Below are 15,439 nucleotides of genomic sequence, written 5' to 3'. Positions count from 1 at the left end.
TACTTGCTGTTTATTTTATATTTATTTTAGACTATGGAAATGATGTTAGACAAAAAGCAAATCTGAGCAATTTTCTTATTTGAGTTAAAAATGGGTCGTAATGCAGAAACTCCTTAATACAGTTAAATTAAAAGTCTCTAAGGAGCTATTTATTCCAAGCACAGAAGCTAACGCATTATTTTGACTCCATAAATATGAATAGGAAATTTCTTAAGTCTCTATTACATCTCACTTTCACATTACCTGATAGTTATCACTGACAAACACATTCAGCGGTGACAGGATAAGTTGTAGCATGGTCTCCCTAAATCCTTTTTTCATTTCAAAACATAGTCTTTCCAAGAAAGCTGTAGGGCATTCAGGACCATCAGTAGTTCCATGCTACAGTCAAACAAAATACCATAATCAAGATACAGGAAAAGTGAAGAGTAAGGAAGTATATGAAACTAAAAATTACATTTATCATGATTAAGAGAATTTCATTTTTCAAAAGGAAAAACAGTGCTTACTGACAAAAATAACTACTCTGTACCCCAGTATGGACATTAGCTGCACTAAGCCACCAGAGGTGACTCTTCTCTGTATAACGCTAGGTACGTGACATGGAGTCAGTATGCAGCCCAGCGCTCTAGGGTCACTACTTCTCAACCAGTCTGGCCCTGCTCCAAAGTCCCTCGGTTCTTGGAGCAATATCATCTCATTCCAGGTCAGCCCCAATAGGTCCAAGAGGCATTGTTAGAGGCATCCAGGGTACTGTGCTGGATCCAAACCACACAATTCAACCTCTAGGGTCAAGCCTGAAACTTTTCTGTAACAGGTCAACCATAAGGCCCCAAACTGGTCTGGGGTCTGGAAATAAAAAGCTAAGAAAATATAAAGTCCTCAAATATCCATCAGGCTAATTATAAATGCGACAACTCAATGTCATGACACAACATCCTGGTAGTTACACAGAACAGCAAAGAAGGAGCTAAAGTGAAAGAAGAAAAATAGAAAGTAAAACCATCGATAATCAATTAATCATATTATGAAGAAAAATAAGTTAGAATTAAAACAGTGAAAGAGCATAAAAGTTTTTTAATCTGAATTTCTTTTCTAAGTGTATACTGTATCATGCACACACACACACACACACACACACACACACACACACAGTTTCCTGTGCTAGGTGGATATCATAATATATTCCAGATTATTTTGATATGTAAACACTTACAACAGGAAGACGCCCATGAACTTTGTACAAATTAACAAGTACAGTAATATCCCAAGGACGCAAGGTAAGTGGATGAATTGACTTGGCTGAACTTTCATTTTCCTTTTTGTCATTTTCCATTCCAACAGCAGTCCACCCAGAGCTGGATGATGTTGACAATGACAGAACAGGACTTGAAATAACCTCTTCAAAATCCATATACATGTCATCTTCTCCAAAGTAGTTTTCCTATAAATATTAAGAAAAAACACACTGCTATCAAGAGATATGTAATAGGTTTTCACCATGAGTACTAAATTTGTAAACTATGCATTTCCCTAACCTATTGTATTTAATAAATAGTATCAGGTCTATTTCCTTAAAATAAAATAAAAATTACATATATATTTAAGGCATACACATAGCTGCTTAGCAAATAAATATTCTGTAGCAAAAAACACGAAATGTTATAGAAGTTTGTAATAAAGCTTCACACCACCCCAATTACAGCAAAAACTTATACGTTAGGTCCTCAAAGAGACCTTTAATGGTTTGTATGTTTCAACAGTTTTCAATCTTTGCCTCTGAGAGTTTTGATGCAATACTGAGGGACGGTCTTTGGGGAAAGCAGATCAATTCATAGAAAATCAATTTGGCCAAATCCAGTTAGGTAAATACTATAATTCGCATATTCCTGTTGTAATATTTATCAGGACTGTTTTAACAGCTTTAATAAAAATATTCAATTTTGGTTATTAATGAGATAAAAGCACGTGCTATGAACAGTTATGAAAAAAATTTCCTTTTAATGGTTCAGCCTGTTTTTTAATGCAAAAGTATTTCAACTGTTAATATTCTAATTTCTTTTGCATCAGAATTTAAATTTATTTTTAATTTAAATTTTTCTGCCTTCCTTTGATTCGGAATTTAAATTTTACCTATTTGATCTCTCAGTAGTAAACAAAAGTTGTTAAATATTCCTGTTAATGTTACTATCTGTTAAATATTTGAACCAAGTATTCTGGTAAATGCTGCAGTTTGGTTACTGACAAATTTATTTCTGGCTAAGTTTATGAACATCAGGCCATAATATCTTTTCATAGGAAGGGATGTTGAAGGGTTTAAAGCCACGCTGTTAATTAGTGGGAGGACTAATATTAAAATCCCAAATCTACAGACTCACAAAACCAGTGCTTTTCCTTCTATTCTCTACTGCAGTCTACCTCTAAATATTAATAATACAGATGCAACATGAAACTTGCTTGAAATCTTCATAACTGTCCTTATTATCCTGAATCCACAAACAAATTTAAATACAAATATAAAGGTAAATAAATACATAAATAAATAAATGCTAAATGCCAACATTAAATTTTTAAAACTAAACACATGTTACACTGCTGGTGGGACTGCAAATTAGTGCAACCTCTGTGGAAAAGAATTTGGAGATACCTCAGAGAGCTAAAAATAGAAATACCATTCAATCCAGCAATAGCACTATTAGGCATCTACCCAAAAGAGCACAAAACATTCTATGATAAAGACATCTGCACCCAAATGTTTATGGCAGCACAATTCACTATTGCAAGGATGTGGAAACAACCCAAGTGCCCGTCAATCCATGAGTGGATTATTAAAATTTGGTGTATGTTTACAATGGAATATTACTCAATCATAAGAAACGACAGTGATCTAGAACCTCTTATGCTTTCCTGTATTAAACTTAAGCCCATTATCCAAAGTGAGACACCACAAGAGCGGAAGAATGGGCTCCACTTGTACTCGCCATCAAATTGGTACTAACTGATCAACACTAGGGTGATCACATGGCAGAAATACTCTCCAGGGATTAGGGGGATGGGGGAGGAGGTAAATCCACAATTAAAGGACACGGGGAGCACTGTAGGGGGAAAGGGCATGCCTCTAACCCTCACTAGGGTGAGGCAAAGACATAAAGTGTAACCATAATGTTTGTACCCTCACAATACCCTGAAATAAAAAAAAAAAAACAAAAAAACAAAACTAAACACATGGTCATTAGACTGGTTGAAATAAACACAAAAGAGGCCCTCCTATGAGCCACAAGGTGACAGCAGCAGGTAACATACAAAGCAAAACCCATCAGACTAACTGCAGACTTCTTAACTGAAACCTTAGAAGCCAGAATAGACTGGGGCTCCATTCTTAGTCTTCTCAAACAGAATAATGCCCCGCCTAGAATTTTGCACCTGAAAAACTAAGTTTCATTTATGAGGGGGAAATAAAGTCTTTCTCAGACAAGCAAACACTGAGGGAATTTGTCAAAACAAGACCTGCCCTGCAGGAAGTACTCAGAACAGCATTACACACAGATCAGCACAACAGACACTCACCAGTGTAAAATCATCCAAAAGCTAAAGGTCAAAGGCTGGATACTACAATGGCTCAAGACATAAAACTAAGCAACAAAGTTCTACTCAACATGATAAACAAAAATTCACACCATTTATCAATTCCTCCAATAAATGTGAATGGCTTGACTGCCTACTGAAGAGACATAGGTTGCCTGAATGGATAAATACACGCAAGCCAAGAATTTGCTGTCTTCAGGAAACACATCTAATGCATAAAGACTCAATTAGACTCAAAGGTGAAGGGATGGAAAAAAATATTCCATGCAAATGGAAACCAAAACAGAGCTGGTGGAGCAGTTCTCATATCCGATAATTTAGTCTTCAAATCAATTCTACATATCTATGCACTGAACACAGGAGCGCCCAGATTCATAAAGCAATTCCTACTTGAACTAAACAAAATGATAAACAGCAGCACCACAATAGCCAGGGACTTCAACACTTCAACACGCCTCTGACAGAACAGGACAGATCCTCCAAACAGAAAATAAACAAAGAAACAATGGACTTAAACAAAACTCTAGAACAAATGGGCCCGACTGACATTTATAGAACATTCTACCCAAAAACCACTGAATATACGTTTTTCTCATGAGCTCATGGGACATTCTCTAAGACTGACCATATCCTAAGCCACAAAGCATGTCTCAACAAATTTAAAAAAATAGAAATTATACCATGCATCTTCTCAGACGACAGTGGAATAAAATGAGAAATCAACTCCAACAGAAACTCTCATCTCTACACAAAGTCATGGAAACTAAACAACCTTCTGCTGAACGATGATTACATTAAGGAGGAAATTAACATGGAAACCAATTTTTTAGATGAAGCTACAAACAAATCTTTGTTCATTATTTATAATAAAATTTTCCTGTTTTTAATGGGTTCGCTTGCAATATACTTTTCCTGGTATCAATTATTCTCAGATAACAAGTACTTCTATTGCTGCATTAATTAAAATGTATTAAAATTTGTACATATCTATCCTTCTAGCTATTCCTCTAGCTTATCTAATTGAAAATAGACGCTATATCATCTTTATCTCCAGCAGCTAGCACCATTTCTAGATATAATAAATGCTGAAAAAAAATGCTGAACTGAAAAGTACTATTTTTAATACACAGTTTTGTCATTGAGTCTAGCACCCCAAGTCCCATCACCATACATAATACATCCTCAACCCTTCAAATCATCCAACTATCTATTTCAAATGGTCTCAATTTTTAATTAACTGCTTTGCCTATGTTTAAATGTGTAAGTTCTTTTTAAAGTCATACCTTTATACACAAAAAGGCATTCAATAGAGGTCCATAGAGAGTTATCTGAGAATCTGGGGAAAGTTCCATTTCTACATGAAGTTTATCTGGTGGAAGTTCTGAAGGATCAATAGGTGGGCGTGAAGAAGTAGAGGGAGAAGAAACAACTCTGTCTGATGTTTTCTGTGTTGGCCTTAATACAGATAGCATTGTTTCTTCCATTTCTGACACTGGAATAAATTGAGCGAAAGAAAACATTAATGTTTGAGAGGGGGAGCAAATGACTTCTTAGATGTTCTTCAAGGAAGTATTCACTAAAAAATTTTATCTTGCAAATAAGAAATCAATTAATCCTTACATAAATGTATAAAGTGAAAGCAGACCAGAAAGATCAATAATTAAGAAAGCAAAGAATAGACTTCATAAATATGGAGAGATATGCATAAATCAGACTGCATAGAATGAGTGAAAAGTTCCTGTTAACATAAGTAACACTCTCATTGAGTCCCTGCAATATAAATTTGGGTCACAACTAAACCTTAACTCTACTTGGGCATTTAAACAACAAAGTTGTTTTCACATAAATAGCTATTCAAATACAGTGTGACATTATCAAGTCACCATACACATAAACAACTGCAGAAACTGTTCTTTGAAACTTAACTTACCGGAAAAATACCAAAAAAAAAATCATTTGATTCTAATTCCTTTTAAGACAAAGGTAATAAGGTAAATTACCTTCAGGAAACTATAAATTATATGATAGTTGTTTAATGCATTAGAGAAACTAACATTTCACAAAATCAGGCACCTTAAATTTATAGATTCACATACACCTTGTTTCATATTGAAGCTTTTAGTTTGACAGAACTTGAGAAAACCACCTACCTTCTCTGAGCATATTTTCTCAACTCTAAGATGAGAATAATATCTATCTCAGAGAGCTGTTGTAAGAATTAAATGAGATAAAAGAAACCAGGAAACTGCTTGGCCCAGCATTGATACATAGTAAATGCTCAAAAGTTAGCTATAATTATTCCAAAATACTTAAAAGATTGTAGGTTTATATTATGTCATAAGAATAAATGCATTTCTAAAAATTTATTTCCTTCTTTGTGTCTTTGTGTCTTTGTCTTCAAACAGCAGTTGTTTGAAAGTACGTATTATATAAAAAAACTTACATGACTGTTTCAGCTGTTCATCTGCTTTTTGTGGATAAATTGGATGCCATGTATAATCAATTGTAAGCATGACACTCGGGACAGTCCAGCATTCAACCCAACCAGCCCTGTGAAGAATAAAAAACCAAGTTTCTAGTCAGACACTTATTCCTATAATCGTATACAGATACAAGTTACAGATAATAAAATTAGTTTTTGAAAGAACAATAATTTATCCACTCATAAACACAAAACACTTAGGTCACTAATTTTATGTACTCACTTTTCCTGGGTAATGTTGCGCCATTTTGGTTTAACTGTTTTCTGGCCACTTTGACACTCAGCAGGAATACCAGCATCATGAATCATCTTATTTGGGTGGCAATTCTTTACCAGCATAAATAAGGAATATTTACTAGGGTGGCAATCTGGTAGAAACAAATGAAGATCAACATCTTCTCCCTAAAAAATAATTTATAATGATCCAAAGTAATAAAATTGATGCATAAATATGTTAGGTTACTATTTACAGCCAAACCTATCTACACCAACCTTGAAAATAAATTTAAGAAAAAATAAGCAAATTTTAAATAGTAGATTTTACATTGAATAGTCAGTTAAGTAACTGGAGTAAGATGTTACATTGACTAAAACTAAATGTGGATTGAAAAATAAAGGAAAAAAAATCAGGAAAAGAAACAGCATAGTTTTCACATAGCAGTGAAAAGATTATCTTCCATGGGTATCCATGGAAATTTTATATGAAAGTCAATTTAAAAAAAATTGACTATAAGTTCAGGTGGAATGTTTTCTGTATTTTTATTAATTTCTAAAATAGTATTGTTTCCTTTGATTCTAGTAAGTCTTGTTTCCTCAACTGGCTTTTAATAATTCAGAATTGGCATATCAAAGGATCTTCATTTGCTTTCATTTTTTTCCTTATAGGTCTTCTATTCTTTGTTCATCTTGATGCCTAAGGTAGCATAGTAGAGTTAAAAGAATGGAGCCCTAAGGTCTACTGTTCAGCAATTTACTGGCTACATGACAAGTTACATAAACTCTGTTCCTCAGTTTTCTAATCTATAAACAGAATTCTAACTACCTCAAGAAGGTTGTTCTGAGAATTAAATGAATTGCTACACAGAAAGCACACAGAACAGTGTCTATCTAGCACACAAAAATTGTTTAATAGGTGTTATCTGCTCCTATTATTGTTGCTGTTTTACCACCATAACCATTAATACTACAATTACTACTGATTGCCCATACCCTACAATTAGGTGTTCCGTGGAATTTTGAGCTTAGAAGTACATAAGAGCTGGCTTTCAGAGGAAAAAAAAAAAAAAGGATGTTTGTGGTTATTCGTTGAATCCTACATATAGGAATCCTACATATATTCCTACATATAGGAAAGTGTAAAATTAGTTCATAGACGTAGTACACATTAGAGCTAGAAAGGGTTCTTAACATATAGACCAGCTACAGAGATCAGAAATAAGCTCTAAGAAAATAATCAGCTCGGGAATTTTTTTGTAATTGCCCAATTTCGTAGGGGTAGTTAATTACACAGCAGAAACAACAAGAACTTTGGGACACTAAAGCTAGTGAACACTGGAACAAAGAAAAAATACCTTTGGGTGGCAATGGGCTAGCCAAAGAAGAGTAAAGATAAGCTTTGGGAAATCAAACTTAATACTAATAAACCTTGTGGAATAAACAATACATCCAATTATACATACTCTTAAAGAAAACCTGGTATTACATGTAGCTGGAACAAAGTCCGTAAAAGGCAAAGAAAAATCAATGTTTAATGTCTCCCCACAGGCAGCCAGATATACTACAAAAAAAAGAAGAAGAAAAAGTAAATTAACTTTAATGCCAGTAAAGTTTAAATCATAACATTACCTAGAATGCACATCTACACAAAATTAAATTGAAGGCAACATGTTTAGTCCAATAAATCTGAAATAGTCCTCTGAGAGTCTCACAAGATAATGAGGAAAAAAATCACTACTAGCATCTATTAAAATTATAAAATCAATACTAATTTTCTTTGTTGGTATTTGTTTTAATGAGACTACTTAAACTAATTTTTAAAAATTTCTTACCATTTTCCTGTTGTTTAGTGGAACAGTCAATCCAATTATGTTGATTAGCAGCCCATATCATTTCAAATTGATGAAACATGATTTTAAAATTCCATGTATATGGAACGAATGAAAAAATGTCTGGAGCACTATCACTAGACCAGTCTTGAATTAAATCTAAAATTGTTGGGGTAGGGGAGAGAAAGTAAAGTTAACTGAAATTCAGAAAACAAAATACATAGATTTTAGTATCCATCAGGAATTAATTTTTCTTTTGTAAATAAAAAATTTTATACTGAAATATTTAAAGATGATTAAGATGTAGTTAAATAATTTGACAGTAAACAGATGCTTACCATAGTTCCAAATCCAAAAAAATTATATATTTAATGTATCTGTTATTTTTTTGTGTGAAATTTAAGAAGACAAAGAGAAAAAAAATCACCTGATATTCTACCACATAAATAACCAAGATTGTAGATACATTTCCCCCTGGTTATTTTTCTATTTAGACTTTGATACTATCCCGTATGTACATGTTTTATGTGTTGCTTTTTTCATTGAACTCAAATATAATATTTTTCCATGCTATTTTGTACATATTTACATAAATTTTGTATAACAGTTCATTAAAGAGATTGCCAGGATTTACTTAACTATTTTATTTCCTTTTTTTCCACACTAACAAGGATACCTAACCATTTGCTAGAGTTGGATACGTAGACTCTTTCCAAATTTTTATGTTATATGTAATATTACCATGTACTGTATATTTTTGTACAAGATATTTTACATGTTCAGGATTACTATATCAGTAGAGATTCCTGAAGCAGAATTTTGTGTTCAAATTTAGGAATTTTTTCAAGGCTATTATGAATTACAAAATTGCTTTCCAGGAGAGCTGAATCTATTTACACTCCAACCAGAAATGTATGCTTGCTTATTTACTTCATTGTACCCTCTCCTGCATTGTATTTCTTTCTACCTATGTCTCTGGTTTTTGCTTTGTTTTGATATTTAATAAATTAAAAATAGTATCTTTCACTGAATTTTCTTTTTAAGTGTGCCCATCACCCAGGCAGTGTACATTGTACAGGTTAGGTATGGTTTCACCCATCCTCACTTCTCCCCTCCCACCTGCATAATTTCCATTGAGTTTTACTTCCATCTGTGCATGTGAGTGCTGACCGGTTAGTTCCAACTTAATAGTGAGTACATGTGGCAGTTGTTTTTACATTCATGTGATACTTCTCTTAGGAGGATGGTCTCCAGTTCCATCCAGATTGTTACAAAAGGTATTAATTCATTTTTTATGGCTGAGTACTACTCCATGGTATACATATACCACATTTTATTGATCCATTCATGAATTGATGGGCACCTGGCTTGATTCCACATCTTTGCAATTGTGCACTGTGCTGCAATGAACATTCTAGAACAAGTGTCTTTTTCAGAAAATGACTTTTTTTTCTTTTGGGTAACATCCAGTAGTGGGATCGTGGGATCAAATGGTGGGTCTACTTTTAGTTCTTTGGGACTCTCCATACTATTTTCCATAGAAGTTGCACTAGTCTGTAATGCCACCAACAGTGTATGAGTATTACTTTCTCTCCACAGCCACACCAGCATCTATTGTTTTGGGGCATTTTGATAAAAGCCATTCTCACTGGGGTTAGTGATATCTCATTGTGGTTTTGATTTGCATTTCTCTGATGATTAGTGATACTGAGCATTTTTTCAAATATCTATTGGCCATTAATGAGTATATCTTCATTTGAAAAACTTCTGTTCATGTCTTCTGCCCACTTTTTAATTGGGTTGTTTGATATTTTCTTGCTGATTTGCTTGAGTTCTTTGTAGATTCTGGTTATCAGCCCTTTATTACATAAACAGTATTGAATATTTTCTCCCATTCTGCAGGTTGTCTATTTGCTCTGCTGATTCTTTCCTTGGCTGTGCAGAAGCTTTTTAACTTAATCAAGTCCCATTTATTTATTTTTGTTGCTGCTGAGATTGCCCTTGGGGTCTTCTTCATAAATTCTTTGCCTAGGTCTTTATCTAGAAGTTTCTCCAACATTTTCTTCTAGAATTCTTATAGTTTGATGCCTTAGGTTTAAGTCTGTTATTCATCTTGAATTAATTTAAGTGAGTGGTGAGAGACATAGATCCTGTTTCAATCTTCTACATGTGGCTATGCAATTTTCCCAGCACCATTTACTGAATAGGCATTCTTTTCCCCAATGTATGTCTCCTTTGTCAAAGATCAGATGGCAATACCTGGGATGATTTTATATCTGGGCTTCCTGTTCTGTTCCATTGGTCTATGGCTCTATTTTTGTGCCAGTACCATGCTGCTTTGGTTACTATGGCCTTGTAGTATAGCTCAAAGTCTGGTAAAGTGAGGCCTCCAGATTTGTTTCTTTTGCTTAAGGTTGCTTTGGCTATTGAGGCTCTTTGCTGGTTCCAAACAAAGCAGAGGATTATTTTTTCTAGACCTACAAAAAATGGCATTGATATTTTGATGGGGATTGCATTGAATCTATAAATCACTTTGGGATACACGAACATTTTAACAATGTTGATTCTGCGAACCCATAAGCGTGATGTTCTTCCATTTGTTTGCATCATCTACAATTTCCTTCCTTAGTAATTAATAACTCTCTTTGTAGAGATTGTTCGCCTCCTTGTGTAAATACATTCCTAGGTATTTTATTTTCTTTGTAGCTACTGTAAAAGGAATTGAGTCTTTGATTTGATTCTCGGCTTGACTGTTAGTGTATAGGAATGCTACTGATTTGTGTACATTGATTTTGAAACCTCAGCCTTTGCTGAATTTATTTATCAATTCTAGGAGTCTCTTCTCTTGGTGGAATCATTGGGGTTTTCTAGATATAAGATCATATCATCAACAAAGAGCGATAATTTGACCTCCTCTTTACCCATTTGTATACCCTTAATTTTCTTCTCTTGCCTGATTGCTAAGGCTAGGACTTTCAGCACTATGTTGAACAGAAGTAGTGACAGTGGGCATCCTTGTTTTGTTCCTGTTCTGAGTGGCAATGCTTTCAATTTTCCCCCATTCAGTATTATGTTGGCTGTGGGTTTGTCATATGTGGCTTTTACGATTTTGAGATATGTTCCATCTATGCCTATTCTGTTAAGAGTTCTTATCATAAAAAGGTGCTGAATATTGGCAAATGCATTTTCTGCATGTATTAAGATGATCATATGATCTTTGTTTTGCTTCTGTTTATGTGATAAATTACATTTATAGATTTACATACGGTGAACCATCCTTGCATCCCTGGGATGAAGCCCACTTGGTCGTGGTGGACTATTTTTTTTTGAAGTGATACTGAATACACACTGTTAAGTTTTAGCTATTATTTTTTTCCATAAATTTCAAGTGAGAAGCGCTCAATCAATGCTCAGCTTCACCAGCAAAAGCTTAACTTGCCAGGAACTCTTAAAATTTCTATTACTGGGACACTGACTCAAATCTTGAAGTTTACAACTCTAGGAAAGCAGAAGCACTATATCTAGTCCCCAAGAGAAGGCTCCCAGTCAAACAAGAAAACAAATCCTAAAAACTTGTGATTGAACATATTGCAGTAAAAGGCATTTTAAAAGGCCAAAACTCTAGCAATAGCAAAATTAGGGTAGAAAATTTTTCCCTATTTCAATAAGATAACTGAAGCTTAAACAGTGAAGTAATTTAGCCAACACTGTACTAGCAGTATTACCAGGATAGGACTATGCATGCATACCTTAATCACCACTATACCCCCAAATATCTAATAATACTCAGCACAGACTAGATGCTTATAAATGACTGTTGCACAGATGGATGGATGGATAACTGTAGCAAGCAGTCAAGCAAAGATTAGGTTTCTGTCGAGGTAGCCACTGACACTGGCAAATCAGATAAACTCTATGGGGCTAAACTTTTTAGAGGAAGGCTCAATAAACGCCACTTATTTTTATGTAGTAACATTTATGCTATTCACAGATTAACAATACAAGTTCTTACATCCACAAAATATGCACAGCTATCACAATATGCTGCAAGAAATGAAGGAATTTTTTTCCAACTAGTGATAGCACCAATCAACTATCCATGCCAACAGAAAAGATTAAATAGGAACTCCAAATATAAAAATAACATTTAGCTATCTGAATATAGTGTTGTGGATTACAATAATCAAAACAAAATAATGAAGCCATGTAGATGCCTAATTCAGGAAGAGAGAGGAATTGATTCATCATCCCCATCTTACCCCCACTAGACTGATACTGGCCTAAATTGAATTCTTTCATTTCCTTCTAAGTCCAATTTGGGGCTTATATTTTCCTTGTTTGGCTTAGTACAGAAAATGCCTATCTACAAATTTTCTCTTTCATATCCTCATCCCGAAATGAAGCATAAGAGTAAGAAAGTATAAATTATGTCATCAAATACTTTGTTGAATTTAAAAGCAAAATTTATTGAATATACATAAGTTCACTGTGATAAACCTCACTACATTTATATTCATTAAAAAATTACCTGTAAAGAAGTTCTTCTGTGCAAAGATGAAGTGGTAGGTGGCTTTATAAACCTCTAATTCACACTGCCATGTCTGTGGCATGTTCCATATCCGGGGGTAGCTGGCATTGATATGGAACTTGAAAAACAAATGTTAAGTAACAATGTTAGAGCTTAAAATATGACATTGTGTGAACAGCATTAGAAATGAAGTCACACACACTGATGAGTAATTAAAACTTATTTTCCTACTGAGCTGAACAGAAGGTCTCTTTGAGATTTCAGTATGTGGCTAAAGGTCAATATCCATGGCTACATCCAGCTCCTTGAAATATTAAGCCACAATGTAGTCAGAAGACTTTGAGAACAACAAATTAGGCTACAGTTTTGACACTGCACTCCAGCTAAACTAATGGAGTAACAACCAACATCCCCAATTTCTCCTTAAGCCTCATCTGTTAGGTGAGAGGCTCAGGATAAGGGAAGACAGATTGCAATGTATACTGTCACACAAAGTGACATTAGTATTTCTGAAAAGCTTGGCATTTCTGCAAAGGCAAAAGCTGCCTACCCAAGAATAGCACTGTTGTACAGCACTATTTATCAGCAATAGCTCAAGAATTCACTAAAATGCTGAATATGCCAGTTTAATGGTATGTAATAATAATGGTATGTAATAATATCATTATTATATACCATGTATTTATGGTATTCTATGTATTCTTGGTAATTGAAAAATTTTCCTAATTTTCATATGCGTCATGTGTAAGATGCTTAAGACAAGTAATTAAGGACCTTATGGCACCATCTTATATAACAGAATCTTCTCTAAATATCAACCATTCTACACAGTGGCTTTGTTATTATTATTGTTGCTGTCCCTGATTAAAAAAATAATAATCTGCCTGATTATTACTGAGTCCTCAATCTGCGATTTCAATCATGGGCATTTCCATATTGTTTCTGTTTCAAATATGGAGCAATCCAAGGTATCAATACGATTTTCTTTCTTTTACCTTATTCATCATGTTAAAGGCACAATAAATCACATTATTTAAGCCCTGAGAAAGAATCCAATGGGGCTGGAAAACATAGAGTAAAGAATTATCTTTTATCTTAGAAGAGATTTAGTCTAGCTATATAGCAAAGTTTAAAAACAACTGTTTTTTTTGTTTGTTTGTTTCACCATATTATGGGGGTACAGATGTTTAGGTTATATATGTTGCCCTTGCCCCCCTTCCCCCCCAAGACCGAGCTTCAAGCACGTCCATCCCTCAGATGGTGCGCATCACACTCTTTGTGTATGCATATATCCGTCCCCTCTTCCCCCCTCCCCCCTCCCCAACATCCAATAGATGTTATTCTTATATGTGCACTTATGTATTGATCAGTTAATACCAATTTGATGGTGAGTACATGTGGTGCTTGTTTTTGCATTCTTGGGATACTTCACTTAGTAGAATGCGTTCCAGCTCTATCCAGGAGAATACAAGAGGTGCTATATCACCATTGTTTCTTAAAGCTGAAGAGTACTCAGCTTTACCATATACTCAGTATATGGTATACATATACCACATTTTATTAATCTACTCATGTATTGATGGACACTTGGGTTGTTTCCACATCTTTGCAATTGTGAATTGTGCTGCTATAAACATTCGGGTGCAGGTGTCTTTTTCATAGAGTGTCTTTTGTTCTTTGGGGTAGATGCCCAGTAATGGGATTGCTGGATCAAATGGTAGTTCTATTTGTATCTCTTTAAGGTATCTCCATATTGCTTTCCACAGAGGTTGCACTAGTTTGCAGTCCCACCAGCAGTGTATGAGTGTTCCTATCTCTCCGCATCCACGCCAACATTTATTGTTTTGGGACTTTAAAAACAACTTCTTAAAGGCCAAAAACATATGTATCATTGCCTTTTATTCACTTACCCCACACTAGAAGTAGAGAGCAACAGAGAGATGCCAAAGGGAGTCTATACACTGGGAATGCGCTCCTCTTCCCAAATGTAGGGTCAAGAGCACTTACTAGTCCTTGAACTAGAGGATGGACCATTTGATGATTTCATGGTTATTTAAATTTTACATTAGAAAATTAAAACCAGATTTGTATTTCATACAAGTATGCTTATCATTATATTCTACACACTTACTGCTAACATTTCTGCTTCTAAAAGGGTCCGATATTGCATGCTGGTAGTGGCATCAACGTGTAAGAGCTGTCCTTTAATTGCAGGGGTGTAACCTAATAAATAAAAACATAAAAATTAAGAACCAGAAAAAAAATTACACAATTAAAAATCTTTGGACTGGAACCAACTCCTACCACCACCCAAAGAAGGAATCTTTGGAAAATGATCAGTCACTATTTAAATATACCTCAAAGACAGGGAGCTTGCTAATATAGTAAGTGATCCTTCTCATTTTGGATACCTCTGAAGGAAGAAAGTTCCAACTCCACATGACATCTATCCTGATTTTTCTTTCCCATACAAAACTACAAGTCTATTCTCTAAGTGATAGAGACACTTATTTAAGACAACTCCCACATCTTTTCTTCTTACACCGACTCAAGGGTACCGCTTTTCATCATTTTCAACCACTCCCTATATCATAACAGTTTCTAAACAATATCTAGCCCTCATGTAATGACAGTTTCCCAACAATATAGCCCATTCTCAACAAAAGCAGAAAAGTTTAGAGTATTACACTTCCCTTCCTGGTGAGGCCCCCTTCAACCAACACTACTTCTATGGTCATTATTACAGGGTAGTTCCACATGCATCCTGCTGTGGGCATTTTTTTTTCAAATACCTGAATC

The 15,439-nt window shown here is 34.6% G+C and overlaps 1 protein-coding gene across 1 annotated transcript in view; it reads right to left on the bottom strand.

Moving 5' to 3' along the window:
* LOC105815265 (uncharacterized protein KIAA1109-like) overlaps positions 1-14,838 on the bottom strand; it is a 155,863-nt gene extending 141,025 nt beyond the window's left edge. The window contains 9 exon segments of the mRNA XM_012650412.1: positions 244-381; positions 1,217-1,444; positions 4,869-5,077; positions 6,029-6,135; positions 6,291-6,469; positions 7,747-7,844; positions 8,116-8,271; positions 12,641-12,758; positions 14,772-14,838. Coding sequence (XP_012505866.1) covers positions 244-381; positions 1,217-1,444; positions 4,869-5,077; positions 6,029-6,135; positions 6,291-6,469; positions 7,747-7,844; positions 8,116-8,271; positions 12,641-12,758; positions 14,772-14,810 — 1,272 coding nt within the window. The 5' untranslated portion in view covers positions 14,811-14,838.
* Positions 14,839-15,439: the final 601 nt, after the last annotated feature.

The sequence above is a fragment of the Propithecus coquereli genome, unplaced genomic scaffold, assembly GCF_000956105.1.
Source record: "Propithecus coquereli isolate 6110/MARCELLA unplaced genomic scaffold, Pcoq_1.0 Scaffold323, whole genome shotgun sequence".
NCBI lineage: Eukaryota > Metazoa > Chordata > Mammalia > Primates > Indriidae > Propithecus > Propithecus coquereli.
Note: the sequence above shows the minus strand (reverse complement) of the source record. Positions and strands in the feature narration are given on the sequence as shown.